At 34.1% G+C, this 27,435-nt stretch overlaps 1 protein-coding gene across 1 annotated transcript in view; it reads left to right on the top strand.

The window, feature by feature from the left end:
- The window catches only part of LOC111501916 (GAS2-like protein pickled eggs), a 125,068-nt gene that overhangs the window by 62,755 nt on the left and 34,878 nt on the right, over positions 1 to 27,435 (top strand). The window contains exons 3-4 of the mRNA XM_074174127.1: positions 15,060 to 15,226; positions 21,392 to 21,538. Of these exons, the coding sequence (XP_074030228.1) occupies positions 15,060 to 15,226; positions 21,392 to 21,538 (314 nt within the window). The remainder of the gene's footprint in view (positions 1 to 15,059; positions 15,227 to 21,391; positions 21,539 to 27,435) is intronic.

Raw genomic sequence — 27,435 nt, 5'->3', positions numbered from 1 at the left:
GGCATTATCAAAGGCAATGTAATAATGGTTATTCCTGTTGTTTCCAATGAAGTAACTACGATCACCGTATAGAAAAACGTATTGAAAGAACGAATGAGTTTGGTATCTAGAAACACCGTACTTGTTGACTGGTACAGAAAACCTATCAGTTCTGGTAGGTACAAATGAAATAACGCGTCAGTAACATTTCTGACTCTTCCTTCCACCAAAAAATGTAAATATCCTCCTTAAACTCTCCTTGCAAAATTCATATCTACTCTCCCTATTGAACAAGATTTTATTTAACACGTCTCCAATAGAATACTTAAATCTACCCATTTTAGAACATAATGATAATAAAAATTATAGTAAATATTATTATATAGTAAATATTATATAGTAAATATTATAGTTAATAGTAAAAATATTTAACAATCATTCACAAATTGTCAACAATTTTACTTTTTTCAACTCTTTGCCTCTCTCACTCTCACGGATTTTTGAAAACATAGATAATATAAAAATTGCCAATAGAACTATTTTGTCAATGAAATCTCTTTTTTCAGACGTCTGAGACAAAATTCCAAGCAAACTTCAAATCAAAATTAATTTACAGAATTCCTTGCTCTGATTGCGGTGCTGAATACATAGGTCAAACAGCCAGACTTTTAACAGACCGTATTTCCTCACATAAAAGTGATTACAGGCTACACCCTGAGAGGTGTGCACTCGGCGAACATGTCTACAGGGAGGATCATGTAATTGACTGTGATTCTGTCAAAATTTCAGCTGAAGAAAAGACTGTTTCAAAGAGACTGTTCTTGGAAATGTCATTCATCTCATAGTCGTGAAATTGCTTGAATAAAACAAACAGACGTCAATCAATTAAGTGAAATTTATTCATTTTCACTTCTAATAGATAAAAATTGGGATATTCTAGAAGATAACTCAATTGATGTTACTCAATCAATATAACTTTTCCATAATGATATTTAGAAATTTCAACTTGCATAATACTGTTTTCTCACTCCATATATCGCTTCTTCAAGGCACCTACAACTGTTGTTTGACGAAATTTGCTCCAGCAGCTTAGGCCAAGTGATCTCTTCTCCCATTTCCGTTTTGTTTCTAACCTGTTTGAGTTTCACATGGTTCGTGGATAAAATAAATTCAGATATCTATTTAAATTGTGATTACCTGTATATTTTCAACTCACAATAATTTCGTTTTATTATTTTTATATCATAATATTAATTAATGTATTTTAAATACTTGACGTTTAACAATTTTATATTTTATTAACATTTTGCCTAACAACCTCACTTGACATTGTAAGTATTAACTAATTTATCATTCTATCATTCAAATAATACAATTCTATTCATCATTTTGTAGCCTGATGATGACAGTATTCATTGTCAAAATATTGGAAATATTCGAGAATATGAAAGAATTTTTAAAAACAAAAAGAACTTTCGTTTTCAATGAACAGTGATTCGGTAAAATTACTTCTTCTGTGACAATTACTCGAAAATTATTTGAATTAGCGATATTCTCTGCAGTATTTGAAAAATTCACACTGAATAGTCTTCAACTTGACAGCCTCTCTTTTTAATTCAATGTTTTTGTTCTCATAATTTCGTCTGCAGCGAAATTTTCTCACGGATATACCTGCTAGTTTCATATTCAAATTAAAGAGGTCTTCAATCATTAACTTTCAGTTTCTTCTTGAAAATTCAAGAACAATATACATTGTTCAAGTTATCTGAAAAATCGTCAGTGTTCTAATATTGATAGTTTTACTAGGGCTTTCCAAATTTTTTGTCCGTTTTTATGAGTCTACTTTAAACTGTAATATCTCAGTGAATACTTATTCAACTTAATCGAAATAAACGCCATTTGAATCAGTGCACTTTTGCCTAAGTAATACAGGTTGAATAAATCCATTAGCATGATAATTGTGTGCTTGGGATTCGATAAATACAAGAAGGCCGTTTTTGCCTATTTCTGATTGGGGAAGGTTCTACCGGTGAGAAATGTATCAAGGTGCTTGAAAAGATGGTAGTCGGTTGGCGAGAGGTCTGGGGAGTATGGTGGATTCGACAGGACTCGACGCTCAATTCGTTCAATCATCGGACAGTGATTTGTGAAAAGTGTGGACGTGGAGCACGATCGGACGCAATTTTCGGTAGGACTCTGCTGTGATGGTTTGGCCCGTTTGCAGAAAGTTATAGTGAATCACACCAGCCGCTTACCACCATACAGTAGCCATGTCTTTTTTTGGTAGGTTTTCGCTTCAGGGAAGTGCCTGGTTGGTTAATCGGTGTCCAACCACTGTCCTAAATGTCTTATGTTTTCGTAGAGGATCTACTTTTCAATTTACGTGACAGTTCGATTCAAAAGAAGATCGTTTTGGTTGCGCAAAAGCAAAGACCTCGAAACGTGACAAGTTCTGTCGATCGTTCAATTCGTGAACCACCGAATCTTTTGTTTCAAAACCAACCAAATATTAGAAAATGTTGGAGGTTCCACCAGAAGAACAAATAGAAAAAAAATTTGAATACTAGAAATACCTAGTGAGGAATGTGGAAAATGAATATGCAATTCAAAAATATAAGAGGCTAATCTGAAAGGAAAACAAATAATTGTAACCTGAAATGGAAATAAATGGGTTGAACAAAATATGAAATGTCAATAATTAATAAACAATAAAAATAAAGAGAAATAATGTACGTCAAAATACCTATAGTTTGAGATTGCAATCGATTTTTGCAATAATCAAGAGTGTATGGAAGAGAAACTATATCAGCCCTCTTCAATTTTCTGAGTAACATTACCCATAAATAATATATAGTTTAGTTTGGATTATGAATGTTCAGTGTAGAAATTGAAACTTACTTATATAATAAATATTGTCTGTAATGAATAATCTCAAAATATACTTGATCGATTTCAAAAATGCTTTCACCCATGACAAGATATATTATGTAGCTGTAACATGGCCTGTATTTTATTTTCATCAATATTTGCCTATAGAAGACAAATATTTGGCATTTACGCCGCTCATTTTTAACTTTCCACATAGTTCTTAATGAAAAAGAAGAAATCAGAAAAACAGATTTTTCAGTGAAAAATCTCTCCATGAAATATTTTTTTATGAAGTGTCTTCCCTTGGAATCACAATCCGAAAATACAGGGTGTAACATAAGTACGTTAAAGTATTCAAGTGACATATTCCTGAGACAATTTTAAGAAAAAAGTCTATAGAAACTTCGGAAATGCTTCGTTTCGGATGTTCAGGGTGTTGACAATGAATTTTTCTGTTCATTTTCTCAAAATAACTTTTGCAAAAAATAATTTATTTGCACAACGAAATTTGGTACCCGGTGTTTTTAGAAAATTATAATTTTGTATTAATTTTCATCTAACATCTATAGGGCGCTGCGAACGCTGTCTTTATTTATTTCAAATTGTCCTAACTTTTTGACAGTAAATTTTTGTTACTTTTCATGAAAAATCCTAATTGCCACACCCTTTCCAAGTAAAAAATATACACCTCCTAAACAACGCTTGAGGTGATCGTTTTCGAGATATTTACAATTTTTATATCGATGTATAGGTATTACTTAGTTCCTAGGGCACTAAGTAAAGTTGCTGAGAACATTACGAAAACTAAGTATGTGGTAAATTTTGTCAAAATAAACAACTTTTTTCTATAAAATGTTTGATGGAAATAACTGAAAATGCAAGAAACTTATGATAAAAACCAACCGTGTTTTGAAAAATTTCGAAAATTTTTATCTCGATCCAGCACATACTTATTTTTTATAATATTCTCAGCAACATCACTTAGCGCCCTGGGAGCTAAGTAATATGCATCGATATAGAAAATTGTAAATATCTCGAAAAGGATCACCTCCTGAGTTGTTGAGGGAGTGGAACTTTTTTACCTGGAAAAGGTGTGGGAATTAGGTTTTTTATGAAGAGTACTGAAAGTTTACTGTTAAAAAATTTAGGATAATTTGAAATAAATAATAACAGCGTACGCAGCGCCCTCTAGATGTTACAAGGAAATTAATACGAAATTATGATTTCTCACATCAAAAAAACTCCTGGTACCAAATTTCAATTTTCAATTTCAACTCCCTGTATCTCCAATACGAAGTATTTCCGGACACAAGTTTATATAGACTTTTTTCTTTAAATTTTATCAGGAATACGACACTTGAATATTTCAACGTACTTATGTTACACCTTGTATATCCTCATATAAAATAAAAAACTAATGAAGAGAGAAACAAAAAATATTATAATTTTCGATTTCAGTTTACGGATCTCGAAATGAAAATCCCAAAGTATTTGCCATGTATAGTGAGGTCATTTAGAACATATTGCTTCGGGAAGAAAAAATAATAGAAATCGCAATAGTTAGTTTGTCCCCTTTGTTCGAGAATGCTCAGTACCAGCGAATCATAAATATTCAGAGTCATGCACGGCAATGCCAAGTATAGAAAATGAACGGATGTTACTCGGTAAACAGTTTCCTTCCTCTTGAATTGATAACGAGCCGTTTTATTTTACTCAACAGTTGATGATGCGTTAAATGACGCCAGTCATAAGTAGAACATCGCGGTGGGGCCGAGACAATAAAGACACATATCTCATAGAAGTGTTGCAGATTTCCCAAACGTTTCAGTAAGAGGTCTCAAGTGAAGGATGTCGTCTTACATTTTTTGAAATGCACAAACTTCATTTTCTATATCGGGAAACACCCAGGGACGGATCCAACGGGGGCAGAAGGGTCACGCGCCCCGGGCGCCAAACGATGGGGCGCCAGAAACCTCATCAAAATTAGTAACGGCTTCATAACCAAATAGATAAATTTCAATGTCGAGTTCAATAACGCGATAAAATGAAACAATAAAGTTTCAAAGTTTTAATGCGAATTTCCAATTAGCTAAATTTGTACCTAGTCACATCTACAGCTTGCCAAATCTGGGAAGCGACTTGTAACATATCATCACCTGCGTACACTACTGACAGAGAACGCGTAAGGATAGAAAAGGATGGAATCTGCCGTGAGACTTGGTGCGCCTATTTGGGTTTTAGAGTGGCCTGAGACTACAGTCCTCGCCGCAAGTAGTAATTAGGGTTGATGGTGAATTATTCGTTTAGTATGATAATGCAGAATTGAGGTAATTCAATTCAAATGAGTTTGTTTTTCGGCAGTCTGCATTGGATTTAGTTTCGGTTAGGGAATGCTAGAAAGACTTATTCTGAAAATTAAATTAATTTGAGTTAAAGTTTAAATTTCAAAATGTAAATTTCTTGGGAAACATCATATTAAGATGAATGAATCTAAATCCAAATATAATTAAAGTTATGATAAAAAAAATTATGCCTAATGCTTTGTTTCAATTTTCCCCAAATCAACTCGATGGTATTGAAAACACAAAAATAGAGGGGAAGTCTCAGTATGGTGTGTCCATACTTTTCAGCAATACTCTCAAGACTCTCAAAGGCATACACTTTTTCAAATGTTTTTGTCTGTAAAACTCCAAGTAGTTGGTTTTTGGTAAAGTAATCTTTAAAATACAAATTGTTATCCAGTAAAAAAGTTTATATTACAGCTTTCCTCGAATTTTTATTCGGTACTTTGATGAGCTGTCGCGAATGATAGGAAGCGTTGTCAAGAACTATTACACTATTCGCATCCAAATTTGGGATCAATGTGTTTTCAAACCATTCCTCGAAAAAACTAGCTTCTATATACTTATGATAGTCAACATTGCAGTCCTCAAGTTTTTTCCACATAATTTCAAAGAATTCGGAACCCATCCTTCACTTCATGCGCAATGCACAATGATTAGTTGCGATCCTTTGTTTACAGGCATGTTAGGCGTACACATTTTCGAATCATCAGTCCACCCTTTCGTAACTGTGTCTCGAGTGTCATACCAAGTTTCGTCTAAATAGAAAATTTGCCGTTGTTCTTGTCTATATTTAGTTATTTGTTGTAAGTATTTGTTACGCAATTCCTTTATTCTTATGCTTTCCATAACTGCTTGACGTTTGTTCATTATTTAAAATCCAAATCTCTATCCAATTCTGAAGAGTTTTGTCACCTCACGTTATGGCCGGAAGTATTCAATTTCTTCCTTATGATTTCAGATGTAGGAATCTCATTGCATTGCTTTTTCAATGATTTTATTAGATGAACATCTAAAGGTTTTGATAATCCTGTATCACATCGCGTCTTGCGTTCATAAGATTTGTTTTTGACTATTTAACGTACAGTTGAGAAAATATTTTTGGTCAAATCTGATGTTGTTTGTGATAGTTTGTAGATTCTTATATACACTGAAACGAACTCTCTGTGTTTCAATATTCAAATGCATCTGAATCTAATTCACTGGTATCCCTTTTTCGCATTGTTCACCATCGCTATTGGATTCACTACACTGACAAAAGTCTGCGTTGTTATCAATCACCCTCACATTTTAAACAGATAACAAAAATTTTAAGTAATTATAACTGCACCAATATAGAATTTCAACACTCAAATCGCGATCAGTTCCTGAACTGAACACGACGGCGATAACCTTCCCCGATTTCTATTCGTCACCATAATATGACTTCAAATTTTATTTTATGACTCTTCAGCCAATCATAAAACTCGGTTAGTAAAAATTATCCAATACGAACCGTCAATTCTTCAGTCTACGTGTACTAGTTGGAAACCGGTTCATTTTTATGTATTGTTTGTTTTGGCCTTTGAGAGTGCAGCAACTTTAAAAATGCACAATATCGTTTACTTCTATTATACTTTATTGATATCAGTAGAAAAGTAGCATATGAAATAAAAAAGCACAGAATAAATCCTCGCAGAACATGCTCAATAGTTCACATTTTTATTGCTATCATATTTCTTGATGGAAATGGATTAAGGATATGTACTGATCTTGAGGATCTTCTATTCACAATCTACAACACAAAAAGGACCAAAATAGAGCTGCATGTGTCGTATCTGATCTAATTGTGAACGCTACGCCTTTCTCAATTATTCGATTCAGTAACCTGAAAAAGATCCAAAATGAACATTGTCTTCATTCGAATCGAAAACTTTTGCCGACAATGAAAAATTGACGCCAATTACATGGGTGCAACCGTTGGTTAATTTTCAATGGTCACTTAAACAGTTCATCGTACGACAAGCTCTCAGCCACCAGTGAATCTAAAAGAAAGCAATGTAATTATTAAACCGTTATTCACGGTTCCATGCAGCTCCTTGAGGAATACCTTATTCATTGAGAAATGAGACACATGAAACACCTGCACGAATATCTTTGTAATATTCAAACAATGAAATTGCGCACATTGTCCATGAATAAGCGGACATGCCATAGAAATAATCGATGAATGACTTATTCAACTTTGGCCTACTTGCATTATTTTTATATTCGCAGCGACTGAAATGAATAATGGCAGTCCTTTGTATTAGAATTGCTTTTACCATACTCAAAGGAATTTATTGTAGGTCATCTGATTTAGATAAGATACTGTTATTAGCTTTGAATCTTCACTTGTATTTCTTTAAGTAAGATTAATATTCGCATGTGGTTATTCAATTTGATGATAGGTTTGTTCGATTGATGACCTATTCATTTTGTAGAAATTCATTTTGACTATAGGACGTCATATCACTGCGAAGTCACTAAATGACAGTTTATGGAAAAATCAACTAACTGCATCTTACAGTATGATTGAAGTGTTATCTTTCAGTTCTGATAGTTACTAACTGGGTTAATCTATCACTAAGCGTTTTCTGTAAATGCTGAAAGTCACCAACAATATAAAAAGTAAAAAGTGTTATGCGAAAAATATTCAAGTAAATTATTGACTTTTCGTATTAATACGTTACATCCATGTTCAACTGTGCAATAACGCAAAAACTCAATACTGCTGTTAGTGGTAGCTGCCGGTAGCTGGCCAGTGGATGAGACTGACAGCAGTACTTGTGTCCGTAGTGAGGAAGAAAAGGAAAATTTTCTGGAAGGCATAAACACACCACCAAAAACAAAACATTGCCAATGGACGCAAGCGAATCCTTCCAATTGGCAGAAAAATATTGGAAAAACTGTGGAACTTGTAGATACTAATGTATCAGTATACAGGGTGATTCAAAAGTACTTTGACAAACTTCAGGAGGTGATTCCTCACAATATTCTAATATGAATTGTCCAAATAAATAAATGTCCGGAAACGCTTCGTTTCCAAGATACAGGATGTTGAAGTTTCATTTTTATTTTCGTTTTTTTTCAAATAACTTTTGAAATACTGAACTTAATTAAACGAAACTGGGTAATAGGATGTTTTTGAGGTGTCGAATTCGAACCTGATGTTCTTATTGCTCTTACTCGTAGGGGGCGCCACCTACACGTCTTTTTTTTTAAGATTCATAACTTTTCTGGGCGTACTTCTAGCACATTCCTCTATTATATCTACGTAAATAAGCTACCCTTGTTACTAGTCGCTGTAAGCAACCGTTTTCTAAATATTTGGACTTGAAAACTTCAAGTCGATTATTTGATAATCGATGCATGTTGAATTTATTACGAATATTTTGCATTTTTGACAAGAATGCTTCGGAAATAAATTTGACGTTTGTGAGTAGTTTTGGTAATTACATATTTTGTGACAATTAGACGTTTTGTTGAAGTTTCCGTAAGTAGGAGTAGAAAACACGTATTTTGAAAAAATGGATTATTTAAACAATAATGCTCATTTAGCCGATATGCATTTCGTTTATGGCCTTGCGGATGGCAATGCGCGCGAAGCAAGACATATTTACCAGGAGCGATTTCCTAATCGAGTACTGCCTTCAGCTCCAACATTTGCTAGTCTCCACCGTCGTTTGGCAGAAACAGGTAGCTTTAAGAGGGCAGCTGATATTATTGGAAGACCACGAGCAGTCCGAACCCCAGAATTGGAAGAAGTTGTTTTGAACGCTCTCGAGGAGAATCCAGAAACAAGCACAAGAGTAATTGCTGAAGCTGTCAATTCTACTCAGTCCACAGTTTGGGGAATTATCCATCATCAACAATTTTATATACCATATTCAAAGGGTACAAGCTCTTTTGCCACGAGACTTTCCCCAACGCATTACTATGTGTCAATGGTTTTTGTACTCTTTGTACTTTAAGTACTCTTCACGGATGAGGCAAACTTCTCCCGAAATGCTATCACAAACTTTCATAACAACCATATTTGGGCTCTGGAAAATCCGCATGCAGTTAGTGAAAGGCATTATCAGTATCAATTTTCTGTAAATGTATGGGCGGCATTAATTGATAATTACTTGATAGGTCCTTTCTTTCTTCCGCTCCGACTGAATGGCGCAACTTACAGACACTTTTTAGAAAATGAATTGCCGGGACTACTTCAGAATGTACCATTAGAAATTCGTATCCGCATATGGTTTATGCATGATGGGGCTCCGGCCCATTTTAGCGTTGTAGCCAGGGAATTCCTTAACACAGTCTATCCAAATCGATGGATCGGTAGGGGTGTAGAAGAACCTAACCAGGCGTGGGCACCACGCCTGGTTCTGGTTCTGGATCTAAGAAACCGAATAGTAGACGCCTATGAAACAATAAGAAACACACCAATAATTTTTGAGCGGGTACGAGATTCAATGACTAGACGACTGACTGCCTGTATCTTCGCTGAAGGTGGACACTTCCAAAAATTTATTTAAATACAATTCAGTTTCGTTTATTTTAGTTTATTCTACATATTCAAAATTTCCTAAAATAAAATGTTGACATTTTTTGCAAATTTTATTAAAACATATACAATCAGTATTTGTTTTAATAAAATGCACCCTTGATACAAAAATAACTATTTCGCTTATGGATGTCATAAAGGAACGTACCCGACAGTAATGACCTCTTCAAATGAGTAAAACGTCAAATTCATTTCCAAAGCAATCTTGTGAGAAAAGCAAAATATTCGTAATAACTTCAACATGCATCGATTATCAAATAATCGACTTGAAGTTTTCAAGTCCAAATATTTAGAAAACGGTTGCTTACAGCGACTAGTAACAGGGGTAGCTTATTTACATAGATATGATAGAGGAATCGATTTTTTACTGAAAATGTGCTAGAAGTACGCCCAAAAAAGTTATGGATCTTTAAAAAAAAAGACGTGTAGTTGGCGCCCCCTACGAGTGAGAGCAATAAGAACATCAGGTCGAATTTGACACCTCAAAAACCTCCTATTACCAAGTTTCGTTTAATTAAGCTCAGTATTTCAAAAGTTATTTGAAAAAAACGAAAATAAAAATAAAACTTCAACATCCTGTATCTTGGAAACGAAGCTTTTCCGGACATTTATTTATTTGGACAATTCATATTAGAATATTGTGAGGAATCACCTCCTGAAGTTTGTCAAAGTACTTTTGGATCACCCTATATTTAATGAAGAAAACAGACTTTAAATTTGCAAACACTTTTGGGCTCTCTCCAGTTATTCAAGACAAAAGGATTTTATTCTGAAATTTGTAGATCGAAAACCACCAGCAAAACCTGGAGCAAACGTACCGCTGGCTAAACATCGAAAGTGTAGCAGAGCATATTATTTTATGAAAGATGAAAAAAACGCAGAGTCTGCCAAAACTTCTTTCAAAAAAAAACGTTGAGTATAAGTAATGGTCTAATGAATAAAGCCTGTGAAGGTTGTAAGGGTGGCGTTTTCACATCGAATGATAAAAGACAACAAGACCAAAGACGAAGATTTTGTCTTTGTAATACAGAATATCGACATGTTTCCTGTAATGGAGTTGCAAGAAGAATACAAAAAGGCTTTATTTGGATTCCAAATTATCTATCAGCAAGATGTTTTTTTTATATGAAGAGTTCTGCAAGATGGTTGGAATTTTTTCGAATAATTTAGAATAATTTAAATCGCAAACTGGAAGCGTTTTTATAATTGTTTCAGCTATGTTTGAAAAGAAACAAACTCATCTACTTCAATCGAGCTATCATTACTTTTTCTGTTTGGATGATTTCTTTCATAATTCATCAACTTCTGTTGTTTGAATTCATCAAGTAATCATCATAAGCGTCTCTTTTTGTTTTTGTTAGGTTTTCTCTATATTTTTTTCTCATCATTTTATATATTTTATAGTCAACTGGATCTTTTGTAACACCACATATTACTTTAGTCGCTTTTAAATTATTTCTCATTTTTTTAAGGCTTTCATTATACCATTGCACTGGTGGCTTATTTAGTGAATGTAATTTTGTTATTGGAAATTGAACTTTGATCAGTGAGCTCAAGGAATATGTTATATATTCGGCAAGTTGGTTTATGCCCGCGGCATTTGTTTGAATCTCGCTGATAGTTTCATTCCATTTGAATTCTATTAAAGCATGTCCGAAACGCTCAATTCTTGCATGTGTGATAAACCTCCTACTCACTTCTGGATTTTTTGGAATGACAACATTTTTTAGGATGATAAAATAGGATATAAAATATGCTGAGGCCGATGGTATTTGAAGCGTGCTTCAAATTCAAATGCAGAATCTCTGTTATTCTATTGTAGAAAACCTTGTATCTACAGCTTATGTATATATGAATCCAGACAACCTAATGAGGCTTATTGCTTATTATGGTCTGAAAGAAATGGAAAGAGAGGAAGTAATGAAATCGGCACTGCCTTGATGCACTGGATATCAAATTGAACAAAAGTTTTTGGAATCGGGACATTCTTTTATAGAAGTAGAACGGGAAAAACAGCATGTTAGTATCAATTATGTGCTGGAGTGGATGAATATTATGCGGAGAGCAAGATCGAACAGAATTAAAAAAACAGCAAAACCGTGAACCAGTTGAAATATTCTGATTTTCTTGATCTTAAAGACCTTAGTAAACACATGATCAACAACTGTATCAAAGGTACTGATGGCAATGTAGTCAAATGGCTTCAGATGAAATGATTAAAATATGGGAAATAAAGCCCGGGGATAATAAAGTTTCGATATAGTCATAGTGGCTCCTACAATTTTCTTAACGTTTTCAAGCGAAGTCGCCCAAATAAAGTAGAAATTGAAACTATGGCGCAAATATATTATACCAGAAGAACTTCACCCATGGACAATGCTTGTGTAGAAAACATCGAAGACTAATTTAATAAACCAAAATAAAACTTCAAATTGAAATATGTATCTCAGAATTCAATAAATGTCATTTAGTGACTTTTCGCAGTAATATGACGAGGATAACGATATGTTTAGATATGTTGATGATATCGTCCTTGGTTTTGACGGTTCGAAGAGAAAGATTAATCAGTTCCTGAATTTAATCAACACTTTCCACGATAAGATACAATTCCCGGTCGAAATTAAACAAAACAACATCATCAACTTTCTTGATTTCACTATTACAAAAATTAATAATAAATTTCAGTTCAACGTATGTTGAACAGTGTGTAAAAACCAAATGGAATAAATTAATTATATCGGTTACTGAACATATTTTAACAAAATCCCGAAACACGCCAAATTTAAATTATAATTTGACATAATTTAACAGAAAAACGCTACCCCTATCTTCTGCCCCGTCGAATGACAGGTACAATCCCCTATTTTGTTTGAAAGATCTCTTCATTCTCTATTCAAAACTGTTATCGCTTTCAAGTTTATTGCAACAATTAAGATAAAATAAATCAAAATTATGTGGTTATCGAAATTCGATAAAATACACTAAAAAATTATTGCAATATACTCAAAACTTATTTTATGTTGAGGTATTGATAATAAGAAAGTAAGCAAAAACCATAGCAATGTTTTTTCAGATGGTATCCTTTAAAAAACTGTAAATAATTTCCGTGGCAACGTTAGTTTCAAACATCTTGTCAACTTGTTTTGAATGATACAACATTAGTTGTCATATTTTTATTCAAGTTTCAAGTTCATTAACTTCGAGTCTGACAAATGGTTAGATTAACGGAAATGCATGAAATAACAGTTTTACAAATGATTGGTTACGGAGGTAAAACCCAACACAACAGGAAGTAGCTCGCCTATTTCATGAGAAATTTCCTAATTTACCGCGCATATCTCAAGGAACAATAAGGAAAATAGAGGAGCAGTTTCGCGAGCTTGGTTATGTGAAGTCGTTATTTCTGAAATTCAGCATTTTGTATTGATAGTTGAAATTTGTTTGTAGATAAGATAGAGAAGGAAGTTTCAATCAACATTTAATTCGATTATCTTATTGGAATCTGGCTTTCTATTTCCTATACAGTGAGTTTAAAAAAAATTGCACCATAAGGATAACTTGGGTAACATTTGTCAGAAATTTTTATCTCAGATAAAAATTGATGCATTGCGGGAAACTCAGATTTCAGTTGTCAAAATTCTAAATTCCCAAACGGTGTACAAGGTAGAACAAAAAATAAAAATTTTGATCATGAGTAAACTACCCTTATTTTCGAAATTATCAAAAAATTTATTTGGAAAAGTTATTTAAATTCAAAGACAATTTATTTCATCAGTTCGGACTTCCATTGTCAAATATAATATAAATAGATTTGAAATTCCCGAAAAAAAAATTAAAAAGATTAACCGAAAATAACAATTTTATTAAACAAAAACTGAAATTACAAAGAAATAACAAACAAGCAACAACCAAAACAAAAATTGAAATATTATTAAAAGCTGAAAAGTATATCGAAAACCCACTCACACAGGACATTATCTGAATCAGAAATACAACCACCATCAATCGACTAAGAGAGGAATCATCAAGACTCTACTAGACCGTGCTTTTGGGCTCTGTAATACAAAGGAAGGTCTCGAAAAGGAACTAGGCATCATCAAAAATTACCTTCAACGTAATGGTTACTCCAGAGTGATGGTAGAACAGGTTTTGGCTAGAAAACAGCAAGAGCTCCACAAGGAAGAGAAGCCCCCACAATCAGTACTTGTACTTCCCTACATCAGAGGATGAACGGAAAGGATAATAAGGATTGGGTCCAAGTATAACATTAGGACCTGCTTTAGATCTGGAAACACTATCCGTAGCAGCCTCACGAAAACCAGGCCACCAAACGCGGACTGCGATTTCAAGAATTGCATTTACCGGATACCCTGAGAGGGCGGAGAATCATACATCGTTGAAACTAAGAGGCCATGGAAAGTTCGCATTGCTGAGCACAAGAAACACACACAGCGAGGAGAAACTAGCAAATCCGAAATAGCAAAGCATGTTTGGACTCATCTACATAACATCAAGTGGGCTCAAGCTGAAATCATCCACAAGGAGGAACACTGGTTTAGGAGAAAATTCAAAGAAGCCGCGTATATGTTGTCCAAATACTGATTTAGTCAAGCTAGCGTAGAGATATACGTAACATATGGAAACCTCTAATCAAACGAAAAACGACCAACTCCCGCCAAACGGTCATCTCCCGCTGAAACCAGTCAAGGGGTGAGAGGGAAGAGGGGATATGTGAAAGCATTCGAATGACCTATAATCTCGGAGGAATAAGTCCAGTTATCACCCGAAGACGATTGTGGATACTGATAATCGAAACGTCGTGACATAACTTGGTTTGGAATCTTTTAATTTTTATTTTTCATTTTTTGTTAATAATATTTTTTAATTTTTTTAATTTTCAGCTCTTATTAATATTTCTATTTTTTATTTTTTTTTCTGTTGCTTATATGTTATTTCTTTGTAAAATCTTGAGAAAAATCAAAATTCACATTGAACAAACAGCGTATAACTATTATATAGTTAAATCGTAATTCAAATTAGTTGTTCAATATACGGGCATGGTGTCATAATAAATCTTATCCGACTAAATAGTTTCATAATTGAGGTTATGTACATGTAATTCAATGTAAATTATTCGAATTATTTTTGAATTACGATCAGTATGAAAAGCCGTTAACTTGAACTATGTTCCACGATAAAAATTATAACTCTGAATTGCACCCGTGCGAAGTTGAAGTATATCGCTGTCATTGCTGATTACGTCAGAATAATTCATTGTTTTTATTTTGTTTCAGCACGCAAACGCTGTGAAGGCCCAAGCTCAAGAATACGCCGAAAAAAAACAAGCGAAAAAAATTATGACCAGATCAGTAACTGGGTCACTGGCAGTAGCCCAAGCTCTCGTACGAATAGCCGAAGTGAAGTACTTCAACACAGCCAAACCGGGAACTTTTTTCTCTAGGTAAGTGAATCATTTATACAACGGACCTTTCAGTAAATTGGATATTTCCGCAGCGAAAGTCTGCACTTTTCTGGCACGTTCGCCGTTTCGTTGCGAGCAGAGGATATATTTCATTTTCAGAATGTTTATGAGTGGAGAAGTCGCAAACTGAATATGTTTTTGAAAGGTACGAAATACGAGGGTGATCTGAAAAGTTTCCGACCTCGACATAAAGATAGCAACACTGTTGAATAAAAGAGAAAGAGAGAGAGAGAGATAATATACTTTATTGTCATAAGAGTAATCTTGTGGACGAAGTTTCACTCAATCTATTATACAGTTTTTATGTAAAAACAAAGTTCATTTCAATTAATCAATTTTCACTTAATACATAAAGTCAGTTTGTATACATAAGAACATATAAGTCATACAGAGAGTACTGAGAATGTTGGGAAATAATAAACAAATAAGATATTTTTCTTGAATAATCATAATGAAATTATTGTATATTATAGTATGGTCTATAACTTAAAAAACCTTGTACAGCCTTCCTGAAGCATTGCAAAGACTTTACTTCTGTTACATTCTTTGGATGGTTAAACATTTTACAACCATTTTTAGACAATGGAATCCTTTATGACTGATGTCGTTGGTATTGGCAACTTAATGTTGTTGAATTGCCTTGTCACACAATGAGTTGGTGAGGATTGAAATTTGTTAAAGAAGTACATACTCTTGTATACTATAACAATTTTCAATTGAAGATGATTCATTAGCAACGTCGCACTTGAGGTGACCAACGGATAATCCTCTTACCAACTCTGCAGAGGTGTACCAAAATAATATTTTCATTTATTTGAACACAGGTAATTATGAAAAAATTGTTATAATAAGTGGCGCTACCTGCTGTAAATGGTATAACGATTACATTTTCTTATTATGCCTAATACAGTACTTAAAAAAAAACAGAAACATTTACAAAATAATTATTATGTTCCTTTTATATAGAAAGAGAACTACAAAGCAAAGAAATAATCACCTATGTTTGCTTATGAAGTTTCAGAATCCATTGACTCGTCCGAAGAGGAATCCTCAGTCACATTTAAATCTATTATTATTTGGTTGAAAACAGTGTCTACTATCCCGTCCAATCTCCACATTTTCTCTTCTTCCTTGATAACATGGGCTACAGTATTAGCCCAATCTTCTTTCCGTGTCCGTTCCATTGCGAGTTCTAATAAACGTTGGACATCAGAAATTTTATGTGTCACGTTTCCACGAGCTACGTAACCCTTAATTTGAGCCCAGATTAATTATATCGGGTTCAACTCGCAATGGTGAGGAGGAAGTCTCAAAATGGTGATGCCTTCAGCACGAGCTATTGTATCTACCACATGCTGGCGATGTCTGTCATGATGCTGTTTAATGACACTCATAAGCTCGGCCTTAACCATGTCCTCGGAAAATGGAATTCCTTTTTGTGCTAACCAACTCTGCATGTCTGCTTTTTTGGTGGTCATAGTTCAAACCATCCTTCAAAGCGTTGGGCGTCCATGTCTTCGTGATAATCTCCCGCTTTTTTTTTGTATAAAAAAATGTGTGCACTATTGTCTAAAAAGCTACTCTCGCTACCTACATGGGCGACAATTAGTCGTTGTTCTTTACCCTTTGGTCCCCGTAACTCTGTTGATAAACCGTCCACAAATGCTTGACGATAACTAGTTACAGTAGTATCTTGCCAGATCTTAGATACTGTGTGACCAGCATTCACCAACGTTTCGTTCAGATAATAAATATTTTGTGAGCAGAACGCATTTCTCTAATAGAGGGAAGATATCTCCGTCGCCATGAGACTATATCTTCTCTTTCTATTAAGACAGATTTACGGGATCGTTTGGCATATACAAATTTTAAATCTTCTTTTATTATTTTCCTCAACTTCTCTTTGCTCATTTTTCGAATGAGAGCATTATCCATTACCTTTGTCCTAATTGATTAGAGGTTTGGCGCTTTATTCTCAAAAAAGAAAGATTGAATGGTATAGCGTACAAAATTTTTCTGGTATTCGACCAATTAAATTTTTTTTCTACCACGACAATGTACTTTTGGAGCTTGCACAATCCCAGTCATCTTTTTCACGTACAGTGCGTTCAATTGTCGACAGGGATTTTCCCGTTAAAAATGAATACTGGGCTACAGCTTCTACTGAACGGAGTGTATTTTTTAAATTTTCGTACACTCTACAGACAATCTGTTTTTCTTCTAACGACATAAACTTTCGCTTCTTTTGTACATTACTTGGACCTGCTACGGCATCCATCTTAATACTATAAAAATAATAAAATTCAATTACATTATTCAGCTATTTGTCAGTTGTTTACTTACCTCAAAAACTATTTTAAAGTTGATGTATTTTGAAAAACACTTTATTGTGAAATTTCCACTAGAACAGATTAACAAATCCGCAACACGTGTTTCGCTGCACAATAGCTTTTTCAAGCGTGTTCACTAACAAACTGAATTCTACATACATTGTGATTTATATATACTTTTTGAAATATTACTATCTATATATTGAATTTCGTTTTTCATCTGTTGACAGTAACTCCAACCAAAGTGTCAGAAATTTTGGACGCGCTGTGTTGCGCAGTTAAGGCGCAATAAACCATAGTTTTTGCGCAGATTGATGAAACTTGGATACACCATCATACGCCCTAAAAGCACAAAAAGCAAACACTGTGCTTCTCAAACGTTCTAGGTGTCGCGTCGCTTCGAGAATATTCCTTTCGGCCAAAGACTTCCATTGTGATATATAAGCACTACCAACAGGCTGATGAGGCTAGCCTAATTGAAAACTTTTGGCTTTCTACTTCACTAGCTTTAGTTGTTTAGAAAGTATTTCGTGTAATTCAATGTTTATATGAAAGTAGCGGTTTCGAGCAGGCTTTTTCTTCCAGTTTGTGTCTGAAAGTTACTTATTTGCATGATCTTCACATCTTCGTAAAAAGTTTACTTTGAATTGATTGCATTCTTACTTTCTTTGGAAGTTTCCCATATTTTAGTGTAAAAATGTAGATATAGAAATCCCAAATCATCTTCCCTGAAAATAAACCCCTTTCAATTTATATTGGTGTAATGTCATTTCCATTATCAACCGATTTGTTTGTTCAGATAATTTGTCAATCAGTAGAATCTGGAGATGACATTATGTGGTTGACAATGTGCATGGTTGAAAAGGAGCATAGTTGACAATGAAATATAAATAATAATATGAAGTCTTAACTAGTCTATGACCAAACTAACAAGTATCTCTAAAATGTAGTTGCTATCGTTCAACCGGCTTTGGAAAGTGAAGTGAAAAGTTCAAAGTTGAATATTGATAAAAACTAGGATTTCTCACTCATTTCCATACAATTAAAAAATTAATCGAATTTTCCATTTTCAATTTGCAAATTCAGCACGGCATATATACCTATTTTCTCTGAAAAAATATTTAAATATAATGTATTTGTTAAAAAAAATGAAAATTATTTATAATTATTTATTAAGTAATAATTTATGGACCTTAAATAGGCTCATTTCGATCGGGATAACCAGTTGATTTCAAATTATATTTAAACTGCACTCGCGCTGCTCTCTATCTCAAAAACTATTCAACGTATGAAAAAATATTTGAAACAAAAGTTGTAGGGAATGTAATTCTCTACAATATTGATAATAAATACAATTAGCATAAAACCCATTGGAAACGAGATATTGGCAAAAAACATTAAAAATTCGTTTTTTTGACTTTTGATTCCCAATTTTTGAAGTTTCGGCCGTCGAATCATATGTGAATTTTGAGAATACTTTTATGATGTCAAAATACAAAGTTTATATAAATTTACAGCTGGGTATGTCCACTTTTCTAGGCAAGCCCCCTAAAATGACTGGAGTATTTTTGAAATTGATTGCTTCCATACTTTCTTTTGAAGATTCCCATATTTTTATTTGTATTAAGATGCAGAAGAAGAAATCCAAAACTTTTCTTTCCTAAAAATCAATCTGTCCTAAAATATACCTCTGTCAATTCTAACATACAACTATTATAAGAATTGTTCACTGAGAATTTGTAAATCTTTAACGTTTTGATCCAAAATATTATCGCAAGTTTGTTTCCACTCTATCAGAAAGTAAACTGTTAATGTCACACGAATATTATTTGACAAACATACAGTTACATACTTCCCATTGAATACTGATTGGTATTCTGTACACCATTGCTTGGAGCAGAATGTATAATTGATTTCGTAAATAAACACTTGCATTAGTAATATAATCACGTCAGCAAATAGAATTTTTCAAATTTTTTGGTACAGGATTGTGAATATTATTTTTTTATCTACTCTATTTCAGTATTGATGTATCCTACTCTTACAAAATCTCAATGCCAAATCGCGAAAGATAGTGTTTTTTCGATTTTTATATCTGATTTATGGTAAAAGATTATATCTGCATAATTAACCCTGTCAGGACCCCTCCTCCGAAATTTTAAGACATATTAAAAAATAAATTAAGCATGGAATAGGTGAAAGAAAGAAAAGTTATCGTTATTATTGTCTACAAACATTAAATTATCATACCACTGTTGGTTTTCGACTGGACTGTCACTGTCGCACGCTAGCCGCTAGTGGCAATAGAAGATTAATGCATTATTTTGTTAATTTCATTTATGTAATGTTAATATATTAACTATTGCTGTGGCAAACTACAGCACTACATTTATCTTTATTTGGATAAAACACAATTACTTTGCTTCATCATGAAAGAAATATAAATATTACAAAATCATGAACTCCAAAAAGATTTCTTTGGAATATAAAGTTTTTTCGATTATGAAAAATGTTAAAATTAGTTTGAAACCCTCTATTTCGTACCCCGTTCTTCAAACATTTTTCCGGGAGATTATCCCCGGACCTCCCTGGTTTTGGACCCTCCCCCGAACGAAGTTCATGGCTACCCTACCGACCCTGTCTAAAAAATGTATCACTGAAATTCGGGGAAAAAATGAATTGACAGTTTTTTCGTGCATTTTTTTGTCAAAAGTTTTGTCCGATTTATTGTCATGTGTTTTTGTAGCTCCATATCTCAATAAAATATTTATTCTACTCTATACGTTGATGCTATTCTTTCATTTCAACTTTGAATCTTTTGCCTTTCTCAGCGTATTACTATTTGATGTCGTCAAGTGATTTTTGGCCAATTTTTCTCTGCGAACTGAAATTGTACCAAAGCGCTGCCAAAATTGCCCGAAAAATTACACAGACACTTAGCAATGATACTCTTAATGAACGTGCTGTTCGACGTTAATTATGGTATTTCGTTTCGGTGATTTTATCCTCGAAAATGAGCCCCGAAGTGGTCGACCTACAGTAACCAAGGATGTGGATTTGCGGACCCTGGTGGAGAGTACCCATAACAAACGCTGCGTGGGATGGTGGAAGAACTGGGCTTCAGCTCTCATGTGGTTTTTTAAAGGTTGAAATGTATTGGAAAGATCAAAAGGCTCAGGAAGTGGGTGCCTTACTTGGACGATCGACAAAAATTCTCAGGTTTCGAGATGGGGGTCTTCTTTGTTTTTATGCAACCGAAACGATCCTTTTTGGATCGGATCGTCACTTGTGATAAAAAGTGGATCCTATACGACAGCAGGAGATGTTTACACAGTGATTGGATATCGATGAGCACTTCCCAAAGGCGAAAACTCACAAACAACATCATTTTTACTGTATGACGGCTGTTTCACAAATCACCGTCCGAAAATTAAACGAATTGGGCGTTGAAGTTCGGCCTCAACCACCATATTCCCCAGACCTCTCGCCAATGGATACTATCTTTTCAAGCACTTCGATAACTTTCTCACCGGTGGAACCTTCACCAATCAGGACCAGGCAGAAAGAGCCTTCGTCGAGTTCATCAAATCCCGATCACACAATTTTTATGCTGACAGAAATAATAGACTTGTGTTACATTGGCAAAAGTGCACTGCTTCAAATGGCGCTCACTTCGATGGAACTGAATAAGTAGTCACTGAAATATTACAGTTCAAAGTAGGATCTTAAAAACGGACAAAACTTTTGAAACAACCCGATAGTATTATTTAAATATTTCGATTCACCTTTTTTTATTTCTGATCTCTTATTTCAGGGACAATGTTAGCAATTTCATCAACTGGTGCAAAAATTCCCTAAAAGTAATCGAATGTCTCCTCTTTGAAACCGACGACTTGATTATGCGAAAGAACGAGAAGCACGTCATTCTCTGTTTATTGGAGGTTGCTAGAAGAGGTGCTAAGTGAGTATAAGTTGATATTCCATAATCGTTTCGATTCATTGATAGGTTGAATGAACAATACTTGGTGTTTCAAATTTGATCCTCACCATTGGGATCTCGGAAACTATGAGAGATACGAAGATAGTTAAATTGGGGCAAAGGCGCATTAACCTGACTAATAATATGTCGTTGAGAAAGTTCTGAAATTCCATCCAGAGATATCCGGAGAAAACATTAATTTCGGAAAATGGTTTTTATTTTTTTCTGGCTTCATTTTTTGAAGGGTTCCAAAATAAATTGCACTTTCACATTGCCACTTTTTCCCTGCTATATAATGGTGTTTTCTGATTTGCTATCCGACGTTTCGTATTCCGGCCACCATCATCAACTTTATTTTTTCTTATGGGCGCTACATTGGATTCTTTCTGTTTTGAATAGAACTAGATTTTTTTACCTTTTCAATTGTCATTCAATATCATTCTTTTTCGAAAAATTGGAGATATTGAAATATATTAATTCTTATCATAATAGGCTTTGACTTTGATGTTTCTAAATTTGACTTTCAATTTGTTACACTCAATGACATTTTGTTATTGTACAAGTCATTGAATTTTTGACAAAAAATGGCTTTCACGAATGAAGAAAAAAGAGATATGATACAAATTCAGTACAAATACGATAGAAACAGTGTAAGGACATCGGAAATGTATTTAAACTTGTATTTCGAAAGGCGACAACCACATCGAACTATGTTCAAATTATTGGATTAAAATCTCACCGAGTTTGGTTCGTCTGAAAAGCAAAAAATATGAAGACAGAATGAACCAGAAAACTAAAGGAAATTTTATGAATGAGGTATGTCGAAGATAAGTTAGACATTGTGTTCTTTTCAATAAAAATTTATAATTTACAGATGAACATGAACCCGGAGAAATCCTCCGAAATGAATATTTGTCATACAAGTGTTTGGAGACATCTCAAAAAAGCGGTTCAAAATGTTACAAAAAACACATATAATTTTGTAATTGGATAATAAGAAGACTTAATTATCCTGTTTTCCTGGAAAATAAAATTTGGAGAAATGGAAGCACTTTTACGAATTGTGAAATATTCAACAGAAATAACGAACACATTTGGAGCATCAACAACCCCAGGTATTTCCGAGAAAGTCGACCTCAAGTGCGATTTAGTATTAAAGGGTTGGCAGGAATTTACAAAGATATAATTTTGGGTCCTCATTTATTTGACGGAATTCTGAATGGATATACCTATCACCAGTTTTAAATGTCGATTTTCGAAGACTATTTGGATGATCTACCTTTGGCTAACTGTAACAACATCTGGTTTCAACATGATGGTGCTACTACCAGACGAGTATCTAATCACCTGACTAAAAGGTTTGGTGATAAATGGATGGGGAATATTGGGCCGGTGAGGTGGCCAGCAAGGTCTCAGACTTAAGTATTATGGATTCATTCTTATGGGGTACACTGTAAAATAGAGTTAATGGTCAGAGGAAATATCAAAATATTGAGGATCTTCAACACAGCATTGTTAGAGAGTTGGAAGATTTAGAAGGAGGGAAATTAATCGTGCAATGAATGATATTCGAAGAAGGGTACAGTTGTGTTATTATAAACGCGATAACACCATTTGCTGTGATTTACTTTTGTCTTTACATTTTAGGTAATTATTATTATTTGTTCAAAATTCTATTTTCATTGAAAATAACACAATGTCTAATTTACCTCATACACACCACATTTATCAAATTTTGATTGTTGATTCTATCTCCGTATTTTGATCCAATAACTTGAACACAGTTCGATGTGGTTGTCATCTTTCGGGATACAAGTTCAAATACATTTCCGATGTCCTTACACTGTTTCTATCGTATTTGTAATGAATTTGTATCATATCTCTTTTTTCTACATTCGTGAAAGCCATTTCAATGACTTGTACAATAACAAAATGTCATTGAGTGTAACAAATTGAAAGTCAAATTTAAAAACATCAAAGTCAAAGCCTATTACGACAAGAATTGATTTTTTTCAATATCTCCAATTTTTCGGAAAAGAATGATATTGAATGATAATTGAAAAGATAAAATCTGGTTCTATTCGCCCATAAGAAAAAATAAAGTTGATGGTGGTGGCCGGAAGACTAAACGTCGGTAGCAAATCTGAAAACACAATTATGTAACAGGGAAAAAGTGGCATTGTGGAAGTGCAGTTCATTTTCAAATCGTTCGAAAAACAAAGCCAGAAAAAAATAAAACCATTTTCCGAAATTTCTGTTTTTCCGGATATCTCCGAATATACTCGGAATTTCAGAACTTTCTCAACGGCATATTGTTAGTCAGGTAAATGCGCAACTTTGGCTCAGTTTAACCATCTTCGTATCTCATAGTTTCCGAGATCCCAATGTATATGAATTTCGATAGAAAATGCTGATAGCACAATTGCAAAAAACTATAGTTTTTCGGCAGTTGTACCAAATTTTTTCGTCCTCTCGTATATCATTTTTGTTCAAAAATTCAGTTTAGAATGTTTTTTCCAATTGATTCATGTTTTTATTTATTTTCTCAACTATGGACGGAATGATTTTATTAAAACAACGATAAAAATAAAATAAAAACAACAATAAAAATTAATTGGCGCTCCAGGGCGACTTCATTGATTCCAGTGGCGCATTTGCTTTTTCAGCTGCAGGAAAACCCGGAAAAACCTGCAGCACCACATCATCTGAAGATCTTGATCTAACAATGTCCTCTCTCTTATAAAACAAAATGTAGGGTGTCTCCAGAGGCTACAATAAATTCAATGCATCACCAGAACACTTCGTGACACGACTATCGTCAAACTTAAACCAGTCCGTTTCTTCTTTGACCAAGGCGTAATAATGACCAAATTCAACGCCAGAACCACAGTGAACAATGACTGCATGAATATTATAATAGTGGTCTGCCTGATTGAAATGTTCATCTATTTCGAACCTTCCAAAGAGTTTCTTGCTTCCGTTAGAGATTGAGTCTTGTTTGAAAATCATCAGTGTTATTATTAGATTGACTGGAGCCTCAGCTATACTTGTTTTCTTATAACAGTCAGTTAGTTTGGCGCGTGTTTGACAATACAGTCGATCATCACCTGTTAAAAATTCCATTTTCAGATGATTCAACAATAAGCTTTGCACGGACTGGTTATTAGTCGTATTAGGAAAAGCTAGATGAAGTTCCAGAAATTCACATAAGTTTTCGGTACTTCTTGAACTTTTACCACAAAGTAAATCAGTGAGGATTTTTCCAGCAAAAGATTTACAAACACGAGACGAGATGGGTTGTACGGAATCATTCAGTCCAGAGCGGTCAGGAGTATTGATTTTGCTATTGTTTTGCTCACAAAGAGTATTCAACAAGAACCCCAAGAATTCGAAACAATCCTCTTGGTATCCTAACGAGTATCTAGTGGACTTCAAAGACTCCAGGAAATCGGTTGGAGGGAAAGATGATACCTTCTTACGAAACTGCAGCTGCATGAACAGTTGTTTGAGTTTGATGAATAAGTAGGAAACATTCCCGTTTTCGTTCATCATTAAAACTTCGTTCTTGAAATTCTTCGTCATGAACACCACTTGTAAAATGCTATTCATGTAGCAAGTGTTTCCTAAATTATCCAATCCAATTTTCTTCTCTAGATTTTAAGCACAACTATCTATTGATTCGTAAGGAAGAACATGTTTCACAGAATCTCCATAAGAACCATTTCTCAAGCTGCGATCGATCCTTCCAAGTGAAGAAGGGTTTCGTAGAGGGATCGATTCGGCTCTTGCTTCAAGAAGCCCTTTCACTGAAAGGGTACCAGTTTCACGAGGACTGCAACTCATTTTTTGGGGGCAAGAATGACCTGAGTCCACTCACCGCACTGAAAGAGAAGAAGGTGGATCAATCACTTGTGAATTAACCTTGATAGGAGACTGATGAACATTCACATATCTCGGCTTGTTTCGAAGAGGTTTCAGTTCCGTACTGAAATTAGGGCAATGCATGATCTCATCAAAATTATGTGAAGGAGGAATAGTTCCAAGTACTGAAGCAGCATTGCCACGTTGAATAGCAATACTGATTCTTTCTATCAAAAAAGAGGTAGAATGGTGATCTTTCGTTGCTTGGCCTATTCTCCTTTCGAGTTCATGAACGAATAACAGAGACTCCGGGCCATAAACACAAAAAGTTTCAACCGCTACCGGATGAAACACTAGCGGTTGAAAACTATGGACTATTGCCGATTGTTGGAAAAATAGTTCCTGTTTGAAAATATCATAATTACTGCGTTCTGACATTCCAAAAAAGATTGGTTGAATTTTCATTGAGTCTTATATAAGATTTGCGATTGTACTATACACGACAATTACACTGTTATTCCATTCAAAACCAGTTTATTGTGTATATAGACTTGCTGACACATGTATTTTTAAATTGTATCAAATCTTTGCAACTTGATTGAAAAGATCGCCATCTATTATACATTCATAAATTGAAAATATCAGTTACTCATCACATAGATTTTCTCACAAGATTTTCTCACATCTGTTTTGACGAAAAACGATTAGGATAACAAGTGCTGAATCGAAAAATACCTTGACACTAATAGTTTCTGCAAGTCATTAGTCAATAGTGTTTCCTGATAACAATGTGGCCTAATAGTTTTGTATCATACAATAATATTAATATAATAGATTTTTTGGGGTTACGCGAATGAAAATGAATCGGATTTTGTATTTTGAGGAAATTTTGCATAATGTTTCAAAAATAGAAGAAACAATAATTAGAGAAAAGAATCGTTAAAAGTATAAATTAATTGGGAAAAATAAAAAAAAAAGTTTTATAAGGAGTAGCGATGGTACATGGACAATTGACAACCGTCCTGTTTCAAAAGTAGGCAATAATTTGTGTAATTCAATGTTTATATGAAAGTAGCTGTTTCAGGAGGACTTTTTTTCTGTTTGCGTCTGAAAGTTACTTCTTTGTATGTTCTACACATCCATGTATAGACTTACTTATTTTCAAATTGATTACTTCCTTCCTTTCTTTGGAAGATTCCCCCATCCTTTTTGTATCAAGATGGAGTAGTAGAAAGCCAAAAACTTTCTTTCCCAAAAATTAATCACTCCTAAAAATATAACCCCTTCAATTCAAATAGGCAATAATGTACGTGGACTGTTAAAAAATGAAGGTGAAATTCGATTAGCGATTTTTTCATTTTTTGACACGCTCCTCTCGAACATGTTAAACATACTCAATTTGTTGGCATAAAAGTTACAAATTTTTTGCGTCTTCGACAATTTTCTGATATCGAAAAAAATGGATCAAATAATTTGTGGCGAATTTTATGTGAAAAATTAAATCAAGTGCTCAAAAACACTTGGAATGTTGACTGTGGCATAAATTGATTGTATTCTGGGTTAGAAAAATGTTTATACAAGTGTGAGGCAGAGTTCATTCCAAAGTTGTGAATTTTGATTGAAAAAACCGCCGCATGAGCATCGCTCTGAAATTATTGAATGACGTTAACGGCGATCCAGATTTGCTTAACAGGATCACAACTGGTGATGAAGCAATACTCATCATTGCTTGTTTGTAATTTTTTGGACAAAAACAAAACCGTAATCGTGCCTCAGCCACCGTATTCATCAGATATGGCCCTCTGTGACTTTTTGCTGCTCCCAAGATTGAAGAGACCCATGGAAGGATCGTGTTTTGCGACGATTGAGGGGTTAACAGCCAAATGGTTTCAGAGAACTCAAGGATATATAGTATTTCCAATACCAATTGGAACAGAACAGAGAAGGAATTCCCGCCTCGACATAGGCGTCGGCATATTATTTTTCAGTGGTAGTTTTTCAGTTACTTATTCTTACAA

Source organism: Leptinotarsa decemlineata, unplaced genomic scaffold (genome assembly GCF_025532065.1).
Source record: "Leptinotarsa decemlineata unplaced genomic scaffold, Ldec_3_MD MMD2_tig00000505_RagTag_RagTag, whole genome shotgun sequence".
Taxonomy (NCBI): domain Eukaryota; kingdom Metazoa; phylum Arthropoda; class Insecta; order Coleoptera; family Chrysomelidae; genus Leptinotarsa; species Leptinotarsa decemlineata.
This window is presented reverse-complemented; position numbering and strand designations above follow the sequence as displayed.